At 40.4% G+C, this 13,353-nt stretch overlaps 1 protein-coding gene and 1 long non-coding RNA gene across 2 annotated transcripts in view; one reads left to right on the top strand and one right to left on the bottom strand.

Moving 5' to 3' along the window:
• fgf14 (fibroblast growth factor 14) overlaps positions 1-2,758 on the bottom strand; it is a 102,010-nt gene extending 99,252 nt beyond the window's left edge. Inside the window, exon 1 of the mRNA XM_079357229.1 lies at positions 1,863-2,758. Within this exon, the coding sequence (XP_079213355.1) occupies positions 1,863-2,070 (208 nt within the window). The 5' untranslated portion in view covers positions 2,071-2,758. The remainder of the gene's footprint in view (positions 1-1,862) is intronic.
• A 669-nt stretch (positions 2,759-3,427) lies between these two features.
• Positions 3,428-12,087, top strand: LOC306832496. The gene is made up of 2 exons (XR_013780240.1): positions 3,428-3,554; positions 11,026-12,087. It is a non-coding gene; the product is annotated as an uncharacterized lncRNA (long non-coding RNA).
• Positions 12,088-13,353: the final 1,266 nt, after the last annotated feature.

Genomic DNA, 13,353 nt, shown 5'->3' with positions numbered 1-13,353 from the left:
CAGCCAGTAATTCCCCCACAGCGTAGGCCTACTGTGTAGGCTATTTGGCAAACATTGTGACTTTGATGCAGGTTAATCAGCATTAACACAACTTTGTAAAGATATATTCCTAAATTGTGGAGGAAAAAAATCGTCCAGGTTGATTGAAAAGCCTTACCTGTGTTTCGGGACATACTTTTCAAGATACACTGAGTCGTCTCTCATCTTGAACAAAACACACTTTGATGGACAAAGATATAACACTGAGTTTTCATGTTGGATGCTGCTCCTTCATTAATCCAAACAAAGATGGCAGCAGGACATGACCTAACTTATCACCTCAAAAAAAGCTTGACGTCTATTCTCTAATACAATATTACAATTGTATTTTAATGCATTATCCTACACGAGTAAAAGCAAAGCAAAAAAGCTTTTTGCTTGTTTAATTTACGTTAAGTCATTTTTGTTGGAGCTCTGAAGGACAGGACGACGTTAATTCTACTTCCTGCTTTGATTCGTGTTTGGCTGACGGGTGTATTTTCAACTTAAAACAAAGCGGGTTTAAATGTCAATATGTGTCCTTTCAGCAGATCAGTCTCTGGTGTCTATGAGGCAGAGAAATGTGTTAAAAAAAAGTGTTTCAAACGACCTACGAGGTTCAAACTGAAGTTACAGTGGAGAAAAAAATGCAAACAAGCCAGGCCAATTTAGCAGTAGTTTCAAAGTAAAAGTAGAAAAAAAGAGAATAGGTGTCTGCTAAACTCAGACCTATAGCCTACTGAATTTGATGCCCGTTTGTTAACATATTACACGGAGATGGTTCAAGTACAACTTATCAGACTAATTGTGGCTCGTGTTTTCATTATTTGCTCCTGCAGTGTCAGCAAGGCAAAACAGTCCTGCTCCACTACAGTATGATGATGATGATGTTCTACTATACTGCAGCTGCAGTGTGGAGGAACTGTACTGCTGCTGAGCACATCTTCTTCAAACCCCCCAACATGAGGTAACAAGTAGCCCGCACTACATGCTTTCCACCTGGGGCTTTTCTACCTACAACAGCCTGTTGAAATACACAATCTTTACTCCCTGACACTCAGTTGCATTTCGATAACTTAAAGACTGTAGCCTAAGTGTGATACTGGAGGGGGGAAATGCAGTCAGAATCGGCTGCTCAAATGCAGGATTTGCATTAGTGCAGAAGGGACCAGTTCCAATTCTTTATGCCCTACTCACACTTGTACTCCTTTTTTAAAAAAACACAAAATAAACCCAGGCACTAAAATCCTTCATAGTCAGTCCCATATGATAAATGCTGATCTGCAACAGTCGAGAGATAGACATGAAAGAATAGTCTGTCTCCTCCGGCTGGTTTGCAGAAACACAGCGAGTAGCCCATTTAATCGAGAAGTGGTGTTGCAGAGGGGGGAATGCTGCTGCAGTAAACCCGGGGATGGAATAATCTGGTAAAGAGAGAAATCACGTATTGGGCTGAATAGAATGATTGTGCGTGGATTTGATCAGCTGAAAATACACCTTGTCCGTGTGTGTGTGTGTGTGTGAGCGCTATTTAAAAAGTTAGGAGATCATGATGCCGTGGTGATGCAGGGGGGAGCTTATTGTGTCTTTGCGCTGCGCGTCCCCAAACCCTCAACTCGCCGATAGTATAGCTGCACAGAATAAGTTGTTCCCCCCTCCCAGCGCCTCTGCATGATCCACTCGCTGCATAAATATGATTGCAGATCTATCACAAGTAGCCTACAGCAAACAAACGAATAACGCACACACACACACACACTCACACTATGTCTCACAACTCTCACGCACGCACAACGCCGGTTCGCAGCGAGACGCAGGAGTAGGCATAATGGTGATGAGCTTACCACTTGGATTCTTGTTTTTCTTAAGACTCTTGCCACAAAGACACTGCAGCATATGCGTTCCTTTGCTGAAAATGTTCCAAAGAAACCACATTGATTTGGGCGAAGAGCAATCCAGTGGCTTAAACACCCAGATAAAGATGAGATCCTTGCGGTTGCATAATAACACAATTGGATCAGTTCTCCAGGACAAGGCTACCAATTGTATCATAGAAAAATAGGTATATCCAAGTCCTATGCGTTTTCATTCACGTGGCAAAATATTCGGCATCTGTCAGACTTCGTAATAACGGTGTGTTTTCTTCTTCTGGCGTATAAAGGATGCCTCCTCAACTAGTCGATAATAGAAAATATACTCTATAAATTGCATGTGTCGCACCGGGAGGAGACGGGCCGCCAGTAAACAAACACAACTAACGTGAAAACAGTAAAACACGGTGGGTTCCCGAGGAGAAAATCATTGCCTATTAGTTCATCACTCTGAGGAGAGGAGGGTGGATCTGCACAGCATCAAAAGCCAAGGGAGGATGCATCCTATGCACAGACTGCTGCAATGATAGCCCCAACAAAACAGCACTTTTGCCGGATCCGGTCCAATTCGTTTCTCCCAGAAAGCAGCTTGCTTGGTGAGGTCAGATAACACCAACCTCAGTTTGCATTTCCTCTATAGTCCCACACTGCACCGTTTCTCGTAGAGCCAGGCTTTGGTGCTTCTTGCTGTGTCTCCGTGATTCCTGAAGTGTGCGTTTCTTCCCTTTTTTTTAGTGCGGGGTATTTTCCTCCAGCCTTTTCAGCACCACGCCACTCGCATCTCCAAAAAAAAGTCCGGTGCGTCTATTAAAACATTGGCATAAATTTCCTTTGGTGGCGGAGCTCTGTTAGAAATAGACACGGGAGGAGGGGTTAAATTGAAAGATTGGCTTTCCATTACGTAAACACGTGGTTTCTGCGCCGTCATTTCAGTGATGCTCCTGGAAATTTTTATGATCTGACGGAGACTTTTGTCCCAAGCCGTGTTCAGCTTGATTTTCCAAGAGATGACAGTGTCTGAAGTGGATTTTATATTCTGAAGGATGGCACGTTAAACAGTCCTCATTACAGCCCTCTGTCTCTATACAGTTTTTAGTTTCATTCCTAAGTTCCCAGTTTCCTTTAAGTTGGTGCAGCTTAAGGATCATGATAAGACATTTGGCATAACAGCTCTAAAAGTCTCAGGTGTGAACACTCACCTGTGCTAGCTTAGTGAAGTCTGTTTTGTGTTTATGTCAAGTCATCTTTCTGAAGCAAGGCTGCAGAGTGGAGAGTCCTGGAGGGCTCTGCAACAGATTCCTCAATCAACGTTGGGCTGCAGAAAATGTACTTACAATAAAAGGTAATGATCAGAGTGCTTGAAAGGACTTTAATCATCCCATAAAAACAAATTGATCGTCAAAGAAATGTTTAATCATGACAGGATAAATGTCAAAGCAAAACATTTATTATTTGTTTGGCACCACATACAGAAGTAAGATTGTATGGTTACATTTATAACTGGCTGTTTTGTTCTCTCCTCCCACAGGACAAGGGCTGTTAGTGTTGCTCTTGACAACTGTTGTTCTACTGTCTACGTTTCTCCAAGGGTTTCAACATTTTCCATCACAGACCTGAGAGGAGAACAAGGTGGTGTGTTCCCCTGATTACGTACACCTTCAGCAGGTAGGGCTAGTGTAGGACGAGAGAGGAAGTATTTGTTTCTACTGGCAAAACTGTGCCTGAGCTTTTTTGAAGTGTGATTGTGTATTTGTGTTGCATTTTTTCTGTTGTTGTGAGTTCTCCAAACGTACTGTTGAGGATGAAGTCACAGAGGTGTCAACATCACCCCCTCCCAGCACGAATGGCAGAAACCTGTTTGCCTGTCAGTATTATGAAGCTGATCCATTAGATACTCCATATAGTGTTGGCCCCACTCACAGGTGTTTGATACTGTTGCCTGAAACCATCTCCAAGAAAAAATAGACCCGCATTATTGCATTGTTTCCACCAAGAGGTTCAGTTCAGTTCGTCTCCGTACGGCACGCATTTTGTGGCGTTTCCATTGACTAAAGCCGGGAAAGATCCCCAAATAACCGACCCGTACCGTCCTACTATTTGGTACCCTTCTGTTGAGGTGCCAACAGGATCGGGCTTTACCGTACCAATCCATACCAAACTGTTCTGATCCATACCGGACTGCTTTGCTGGAATTATGACTTCTGTAAGAAAAAAAAGCTGTTTTCAGATATGTCTGTATCAGTTATGTTGTAGTTATGTGTTGGCTTGAAAGCTTTATTTCACAAAAATGCAATGCAGAAAGCAATTCTTAGAGTGATTACAACATTTATAACAGAACAACACAGCAGAGCGGGCCGTGGTCCAGACTGGACTGTTAGTAATGGTAAATAGATTTATAATCAGAAAGCTATCCTTTAAACATTGCACCGTAGTCATCCCAGACAGAAATTACTTGACAATGTAAGTTGAAAATTTCTTTTTTACTCCAGTAGAGAATACATTTCATTCATTGGCAGCCATATTGGAAATCTGGGAATTTTCCCTCCACAAAATCCACATCTATACTGCTCTGAAACATGCTGTAATTTTTTGTTCCATATTGTCCTGGCAGTTACAGGTGAACATGGGAGACTTTTAATCAAGAGGTTCTTCTCAGCAGTGAAACGTCTGGTGAGCAAACGCCAAGGTTTGTGTGAACAGGTATTAAGCAGAGAGCAGTGAGCTTGATGAGAGACTGGAGGGGTTTGATTAGAGGGGTTGCAATGTGTGTTCATCTCTGAATTACAGCATTAATCCACTCTAATGACCTAGTTTTGTGGCGTTCAGGTCTTGTCAGTTGTCAGTGATAACTAGTTCCCCGGGGACGTGGGCCACAAATGTTTCCTGATTGACTTTCTTTCCACCGCGTTCTAATTTTGCTGTGTCACTGTTTAAAGGCCAACTGTTAGGAAATCCTTATTGATTTTTAAAGCGAGGCTGTCGATGTTTCAATTACCGCACGCGTTGTGTACCTGCTTGCACATTTACGGTGCCAGGTGTGCGCGCAAATTAAGAACCGCAGAACACCCACAAACATAAATCCAGTCCATACGCTCAGACAAGACGTTGATGGAACGAGTTCATTGCAAAGCATTTTTTATTCCCCAAAAGACTTCAAGGTTTACCTCATTTCCAATTCAGTCCAGATTAGAAGTACATTAAAACAAGCAACAACGATACATATAATAAGTTACAAGAAACTGTAAAACTAAAGTCTATAACCCTGCCTTTATTTGGAACAGGCTTTAATATGAGACAGGTCCATCCCTCCATACCAACCTGCTGCTCTGAGGGGGAGAACGAAAGAAACCCCTGTTAATATAGTAAAGAGTGAGTGCTGTGCTCGACCTGTGTAAACACATCAGAATGTCTTCAGTTGTTTAAAGCTTATCCTGTAGTGTTAAAGTGTAGCTTCAGGGATGAAAACGTGTTTGTTTTCATCTTCAAAGCCTGAGAGGTGTGTTGTGTTTTTTTTTGTCTCTCTCTTTATATTTGATCAGGATTCAATAATTCAAGACTTGAATGCATCAGGGCGTCAAGTTGAGAGCTGCCTTTATTTGTCAAAATGTGCAGCAACACCAGACTAGGTAAAGGGACTGGGCCTTAAATTATGATGGACTTTTATTCAAAGTTTTATGGTAAATCACAAAACACATTTGTAAAAAAAAAAAAAAGTGGATCAACATAGAAATCCTAAGCTTTAACACTCCTTGCAAACCAGTTCAGACAGTCTGATTCTTGTCTGCTGTGCTGCTTCTTTATGTGTCCTGTGAGGTCAGATGAACTCACTGTGGAATGATCACAGGCCGGAGCGATGCACTGCAGGCTCTGTCTCTCTCTCTCTCTCTCTCTCACTCTCTCTCTCTCTCTCTCTCTCTCTCTCTCTCTCTCTCTCTCTCTCTCTCTCTCTCTCTCTCTCTCTCTCTCTCTCTCTCTCTGTCTTTCTCTCTATCTCTCTATCTCTCTATCTTCCTCTCTCTCTCCCCCCTCTGCAGAGGCCTCTCATGTCATCCGCGCTATCGATCTGCCTACTGTAATGTAAAGTATCATGGCCCCCTGGAGGATATCGTCTGACAATTTTGTCAGGGATCATTAGAATACTTCTTTTTGATTGCCCTGGCTGCGGCCGTCGGGAAGTGGCTCCCCTGTGAGTTTTTTAAAAGCCTGTTTACTTCTGGTGGTGAAAAAATAACTTGATTGAAGACGCACAAAGAGATAAATGGACTGGTTCCAGCTTCCCTCTCTTTGTGTTGATGTGTTTTTTTACTGTCCACATTTTAAAGGCTCTCACATGGGGGAGTGTGAAGTATGCATGAATTGCACAAGTGTTATTCTTTAGAGGTTGAAAGTAATGAGTACATCCTAATTTAAATGATCTGGACGTCTATTAGGATAAGTGCTGTGTTCTCAATGAGACTGAAGATATTTGAATACATTTAATAAAGTGGAAAGGTGGCAGTCAGTGTGATAAACTGAGCAGAGATAAGTGGATTATGTAACTTTACTAATTGCTCCATTTTAATAATAAATGTCTACATACATCAGTAGCCTGTACCTCAGCGTGCATGTTTGACAGGAGAGAATATTCCTAATCGACAGATGTTGTTTTTTTTTTCAAAATTAAAAAAGCAATCAAACAGTCACATTGATTAATTACCCTGTAATTGCCACCGCTTGCATAATAATGTGTAATAATGCAATTAGAGACAACAATGAAAGGACTTTGAATTCATTTTATCAAAGTTAAATGTTGTATTCAACATTTTAAATATATATTTCGTCACTTTTTTTACAGTCGACAAATACAACAATGAAGTTGTTTCTGCTGTAGTTGTTTGTGTTTGTGCCATGCAATAAACCAGCACTCTGCTGGGTTAATGATAGTTGTGTTATATAATGACACATTTGAACCTGTTTTAAAAAGACTCCCTTCAGTGATTAAAAGCAAAACGTTTGTTCTTAAAATAGACACTTAAGCACTTACCAAGGTCATGTCCAACGCTTTCAGAAGCTTCTCGCCTGTCAGACTTTTTTTAATAACCATATCAAGAGAATGCCAACGTCAGGTTAGAGCTTTAAAAAAGTGTCATCGAACATGCTCAGATCCAACGTGTCCACCAATCAGAGAGGGAGAGTCAGCCGTGTTGGGTAATTCTTAGAGCAAATGTCAGCGAGCAGATGAGCAGCTGCTGGGAATCAAGTCAAACACACAGGCACAATGTACTGTATACAGATAGTTTTATATTTAAGATATACATTAAGTATTTTAATTCTAAATGTAGCCAAACTGATGACCTCCACTCATTTAGGCGACTTCATGATTCGCACTTTTTTGTAGGAAGAATGTGCAACACTTTACACATGAATACAAATCAAGTCTCTCCGCTGTAAATGTCTTTGAGTCTTGACTGTCTACAAGGCGTGAGAAGCTCGAGTCCTGTCAGCTGTGTTGTTGTTGGAGATGTGTAAACGTGACGTTTACATGGATGGGACAGTCAAGTGTTTGAAGCTGTTTCAGTGAAGAACTAGAGAGAAGAAGAAAAACGTAGACTACTCTCTGCTTATTTGGATGTCATGTGAGTGTTTTTAGCTCACAATCACTCTTTGTCAATTTATGCACATTAAGAAGCTATGAGCTTACTGGAGAGCGCTAACATTAGCCTGCTAACACAACAATGCAGGCCACAGATGATTGCAGCTCCAGCCAAGAACACTTTTGTCTACCGCTTGTTCCTAATGGTGCTTAACTACGGTGGTTCTAATCCATAACTCCTTTATGTGAACGTGAGTGGAGACGGGTTGGAGATGAGCTGCTGGAGGAGAGCTGAGCCCTTCAGAATTCCCCCCAAAACACGCTTGTTTTGGTTAAATGCTGGTGCTCAAGGGCGACGTATTCCGGATCAAAAAGTCACACGTTCTTGCTTTAAAGTTACAAATCTAATCAGAAGTTGAAGATGTATGACTTGAAATTTGAAGTCACACATTTTCATATAGTATCAATCTCTCTGTCTCATTCTGCTCCGGGTACTTGACTAAAATGCAACAATCATATGTGATGTTGAGACATGGGCTGCAAAACCTCTCCAGTGCACCCACATTGTGACTAATAGAGCAAAAGGCCAATAGCACAAATTGAGGAATCCCACACACATAATAACCGACTCCTCTTTAAATGCCATTATGACCAACCATTTTCATTATTTCACTGAGATAAGGGCAGCGGCACTGGGGCCCAGTGAGGATTCAGGCACCTTTTACTGTTGAGCAAGCCGGCCCACATTCACTGAGTGATAGTTATACTGTCTAATTCTATCTACTGTGATGTTCAGCACAGTGCCTCAGCCTTGTTATGAAGATGTCAGGCCTGGTATGACTTCCTTTTTACCCTTCCATTTGACATTCATGGGACTCACATGATGTTCAGCTTAACAAAGAAGGGCAGTAAAAAAAAAAAACGGACTCACTCAGAGACTCTCATTGGCTGATAAAGGGTGTGTTGTGGACTTCAAAAACAGAAGGAAAAAAAAGTCAGTACTTGTATTTAAACGTCAAATCTGATTCGACTGACAAATGTTCGGATTTGGGTATCGCCCTCAAAGAATTCCTGACAGAAAAAAAAAACTTGTAAACTTGAATACGACCTTCAGAACTTAATCTGCTGCTGTCCCTAGATTAATAAATTCATTTTCAATTAAACTGTCATGTCATCATTACCAAACTGCACATCAAGAGCCTCTAATTTCTCTCCCAGAATGCTTTGTGCTGTATTTAATTTTTTGTCCTTGTTCTCTCCTCCCACCAAACTTCACAGCCAATTTCTTGGCTGTTCAATAAACGCTATTTTCTGAATTATAAGGAGCCGTTGCAGACACGTAATCAACTTTGCATTGATTTCAAGTGTTTAATAGATCTGTTGGCGTTCGTTTCAACCTCAGGCTGGCTCTCTGTTCCTTTGATAAGTCCATTTTTCCCTCTAATTAAAAAAAAACCAAACTCTGAGATCATTCAGGGTTTCTGCACAAACAGCATTCTCTTTATTAGTCTGTCACAAAGAGGCGTGGGTGGGAAACAGTTGAAGTAAGATATTGTCCTCTTTTTTCTCAAATTACTGACTTTACATGTATGAAGAAATGAAAGTTCAGTTAGTCGTTCACAAAATTCAGAATTTAAACCCAGAATTCTAACTTTTAAACTAATTTTTTTTAGGAATAATGTAAGAATTTACCCTGTTTTTAGACCAAATTGAGTTCTGACTACAACATCAGAGTTTAAACTCATAACTGTCCTATTTTTATCCAAAGTCTAGCTTTAAACTTTGATTTTGGATGTCCTTCATGGCGCTCTGAATTTAAAACTAAGATTTATGACTTTTCAAAGTTGTTCATGTAAACTCAGATCTGTTGGAACGTAGTCAAAGTTCCCCTCACTATCTAAAGACTTTTGTTAGATGAAGATAAATATTTTAAGATTTAAGTCGGAATTCTGACAAAAAGAGTTACTTGTTGAACAGCAACATAATGAAAACATGTTTGTGTCTTTATGATTCACACAGTTGAACGTGTTTGAGCTCTCCTCGTCTGCTCACAGTGTCGTTTGAGCCCTCTGCTGTTTAAAGAGCTGCCTGTGTTCATGTCTGTCTGTGCAGTGAGCTTCTTCTGTAAAGGCAGTGATGTGCATTGGCCCGCTCTATATGACGGTAACAGTGCAGTTAAGTCCTGCTCATGAAGCCACAGTTAACCTCCAGCATACAGCCATATGTAATCATGTGATTGATTGTTTCCTGCACTGCCAATAAGATAATCAATATTTCAGCTTTTTCACTCCCTGTTTAGCCACTGATCTGCCTTTCCATTCTGCTCTGTGCTCTATCTTTATCCTGAACATCTTGTACACAGAGTGCAGTGGAAGACGCTGTTACAGCGAGGATAAAAGATTACCTCGTACTACTTGTACCAGAATAAAAGACAACAAGTAGGAGGACAGAAACATGTGATACCATCTGGTTATTTAGAGTGTAAAACATGAGGTGAATGTTTTCTCGTGAACTACATTACTCCGTGCAATACTTTCACAGCCCGGTTCAACGTGTGTGGAAACTGAACTGGCTGTCTTTCACAACATTTCTAAACAGATATTTGGTGATCCAAATGATTCTTTTTTTACTTGGATGTTTTAAAGTGCTTCAGTCATAGACACACTTAGCTTCAAATAGTTTGATGTGCTGTATCTCTAAAATGATCAGTATTCTTCCACGACAGAATATAGTACCTGTTGGATGCAGCCAAAGCTTGAAGTTGCAGGTTTTCTGAGCCTCTTTAAAGCCCCTGGACACAACTCAAGACAACAATAAGGTTTAAAATGTGTTCAGACTGCCAGCTGAATAGAACAGAATAGAAATGTATTAGTTATGTAATTGCACAAGGAGAGGACAGTACGGGTACATTGAACTGCCTGTGCAATGCACCTGAAGTCAGCTTTAGATACTTCAAAGAGAAAATGGGGGAAAAAAAGAATTGTAATCACACAACAAATATTTTTATTTTAAAATATTCCTTTAATGAGGATTTTTGCTGCAGCCAAGAAACACTGCACCAGTATTATTGCACATTGTTATAATTGCACTTTGAGTGTTAGGCAGTGTCCATCAAAGTTGGTGATAAGCTTCCTGCCATCTTAATATTACTAGCGTATTCTAAACCAAATCAACATAAAAACAAACTTAGTTTGAGTTCTTCTTTTTAATCATTACACATGGCTATGTAGTATTCTCCATCACAATTTTTTGTGCTTTATTTGTCATGTATATATCACAAGTGTGTCACGCTATTGCACCAAATAAAAATTAAAAAAAGAAGAAAGGACAAAAAACAAACGAACATGTCTTCCATTTTCAAGTGATTTGTTGCATAGGTTTCAAAACTTACGTCATGAACAAAGTCAAAAGATTTTGAACCATTTTGTACAAAATCTGGAAGAGGAGCATGAGGTTGATATAAGCACGTCTCAAACATCGTGCACCATGTAATAAAAAACTGAATCCGAAGTATTATCCTCTGAGAGATTTAGTCTTTGAGAGACATTGTTTGTTTTTCTGCAGGTTTCAAAGCAAGACACAAAGATGAGGGACCTTGCCAGTGACCGGGAAGATGATATGTTCAGAAGAGGTGAAGTTGCCAAGGGAAACGGGAACATTAAAAAAAATTGGTGGTCACATTTAAGAGGCAAAGACTAAGCTTATTTCTGCGCCTGTGTTTCTGCAGCTGATTAGTCAGGCATGTGACTGTGCTCTTCCTCACGTCGCTTAATTTGTTATCCTCATAACTCATTCCGCTGTTACGTAACAGCACTGTGGGTCTTTTTTAACTTGTAAAGACTGCATCTTCCATTATGCATATGCTTTCATAGCACAGATCTATCTGGGATATAGGCCTGTGTGTGTTTGAGCATTAAATTGGGACAAACTTCCTGCGTTCAGGAGGAAGTGCAGCACCAAACAGCTGGTTAAAAAAAGCCTCTTCTAGAGGGATAAAGCCTGTTTCCGAGTCGAAGCACCCATCCCTTCGTAGCTCTACGGCATTAATGGAGCAGCGGGGCTGAGAGTATAGTGCCTCAGAGTCGTTACCTATTCTACCATCCATTAGCTGAAAATTGTGTTGACTTTGAAAGTACTTTCTATAAATCAAGTGAGAAGGCTTTTCAGATTTTGTTAGAGTTAAAGTTCCATCGCAGCTAACCAGGGGACGAGTTCCGTTTAGGATTTTGCACAAAGACAGGAGCAGGAGATGGAAGAAGAGCTGGAAACAATCCAATAAGAAAAGTCAAAACATGCAATGTGTCTTTGCTTCACTTTCTGACCTGATTAAAATGGACAGAACGTGCAGTAATATTCGATATACGCCGAACAGGGTCAACTTAGGAGTAAGAGAGCCGTGTCTAGAGATGTGTCGTTTACCTGTTTCATCAACAGGAATCTGATGTGATCACAGAGAGAGGTTGGGAGTGCTCTTAAGGATAGAAAAGAGGCCTTTTTTTCTTTGAGATGTTGAACGTCTCCTTTTACAATGCATCACTGTAACAGCTTGATGATCTGAAATGCAGGAATAAAGTGCTCCTTTTCAGAAACCTGTCAGCATAACTCCAACAAATTACTCCAACAGAAGCATTGTCTGCCATATTTCTGGTGTGACCTCGGAAGAACTGAAAAATTCAAGAATCTATTTTTTTCCCCCCCAAACAATGCTCTTGAATTACAGGTGCATGTTTAATCATGCTAACACATCAGCTTAGAGAGTGTGATGCAGAAGCTACTAAACAGGTTTCCCTCATGGGACCTGTTACCGCAGTCACTTTCCATCACACAGGCTAAAAAAAACCAACTTGATTCTTACCTTTGGGAAAGGTTCAAACTTCATATGATGTCAAACTGGCCTCAGGTACAAACGAGGAAAATAAAATATGACCTCTCAGGGGAGTCCTGGTATTTGTCTCAATCAGCAGTGGCAGGGCTCGGGGGCAGGGGAGATGTTTGTCCAGTGGTCTATAAACACGGCAACAACACAGATTGCTACATATTGCATAGAGATTATATCCTTACTTAAAAATAGCTGTACATCAATCAGATGAGCCTTTACGAGGCTTTCAGTTTTTGTTGACATGATCTGAATGGAAGGTGATGCAGAAGCAATGTAAACAGGCAATTTGTGGTAGAACTGTTTTGTTGGATTGCTTTAGTGGTAATGTCATGGCTGTTTTCTGTTTTACCTGCACTAACATACAGTATATAGTTTAAACAGGAAGGGCAACAAAATGGGGGTCTTTTATCTCTCTGAGTCAGGACTAAAACTAACTAACATTTTGAATTACGATTTATCATATTTTACCTCATTGAACATGTTTTCATCAATGCATGAGCAAACGTATACAGCAATTTGGCTTGAAGGTTATGAATTGGTCCATTTGAAATACTTCACATAAATGTGTTCATGTAAAAACAGACGCAAACACATACACACTGCCTCTGTTATGAGTACATGTCTTTCTGTATGCCACCTGTCCCAAAAGGAGCATTTTTTTCTCCACGCTTATTCCCACAACGGTGCAATGGAAGATCCACCTTTGGGACTTACATGGAACAGGTAGCTTCCCCTGCCATTTTAAGCATAAAAACATCCCTAATGATCTTAACTACATCATTACCTCCTTTCTTTAATAATGAGGATGATACATACAGAGACAAAAAAGGTGTTTAATTTAATCCCTACTGGCTCTAAGTCTTTGACACGCAAAGCACCCTCAACAAAAGATCTGTATAAATATTTGTAAATGATATTCAATAAAATGAGCTGCAAGAAAATTGAAAGAATTTGTCAGAGCAACAGGCCCCTATCTGTCCCTATTTAATCCCCCTGTTACCTGCCATCTGTCC

Source organism: Symphodus melops (assembly GCF_947650265.1).
Source record: "Symphodus melops genome assembly, chromosome: 12".
In the NCBI taxonomy this organism is placed as follows: domain Eukaryota; kingdom Metazoa; phylum Chordata; class Actinopteri; order Labriformes; family Labridae; genus Symphodus; species Symphodus melops.
This window is presented reverse-complemented; position numbering and strand designations above follow the sequence as displayed.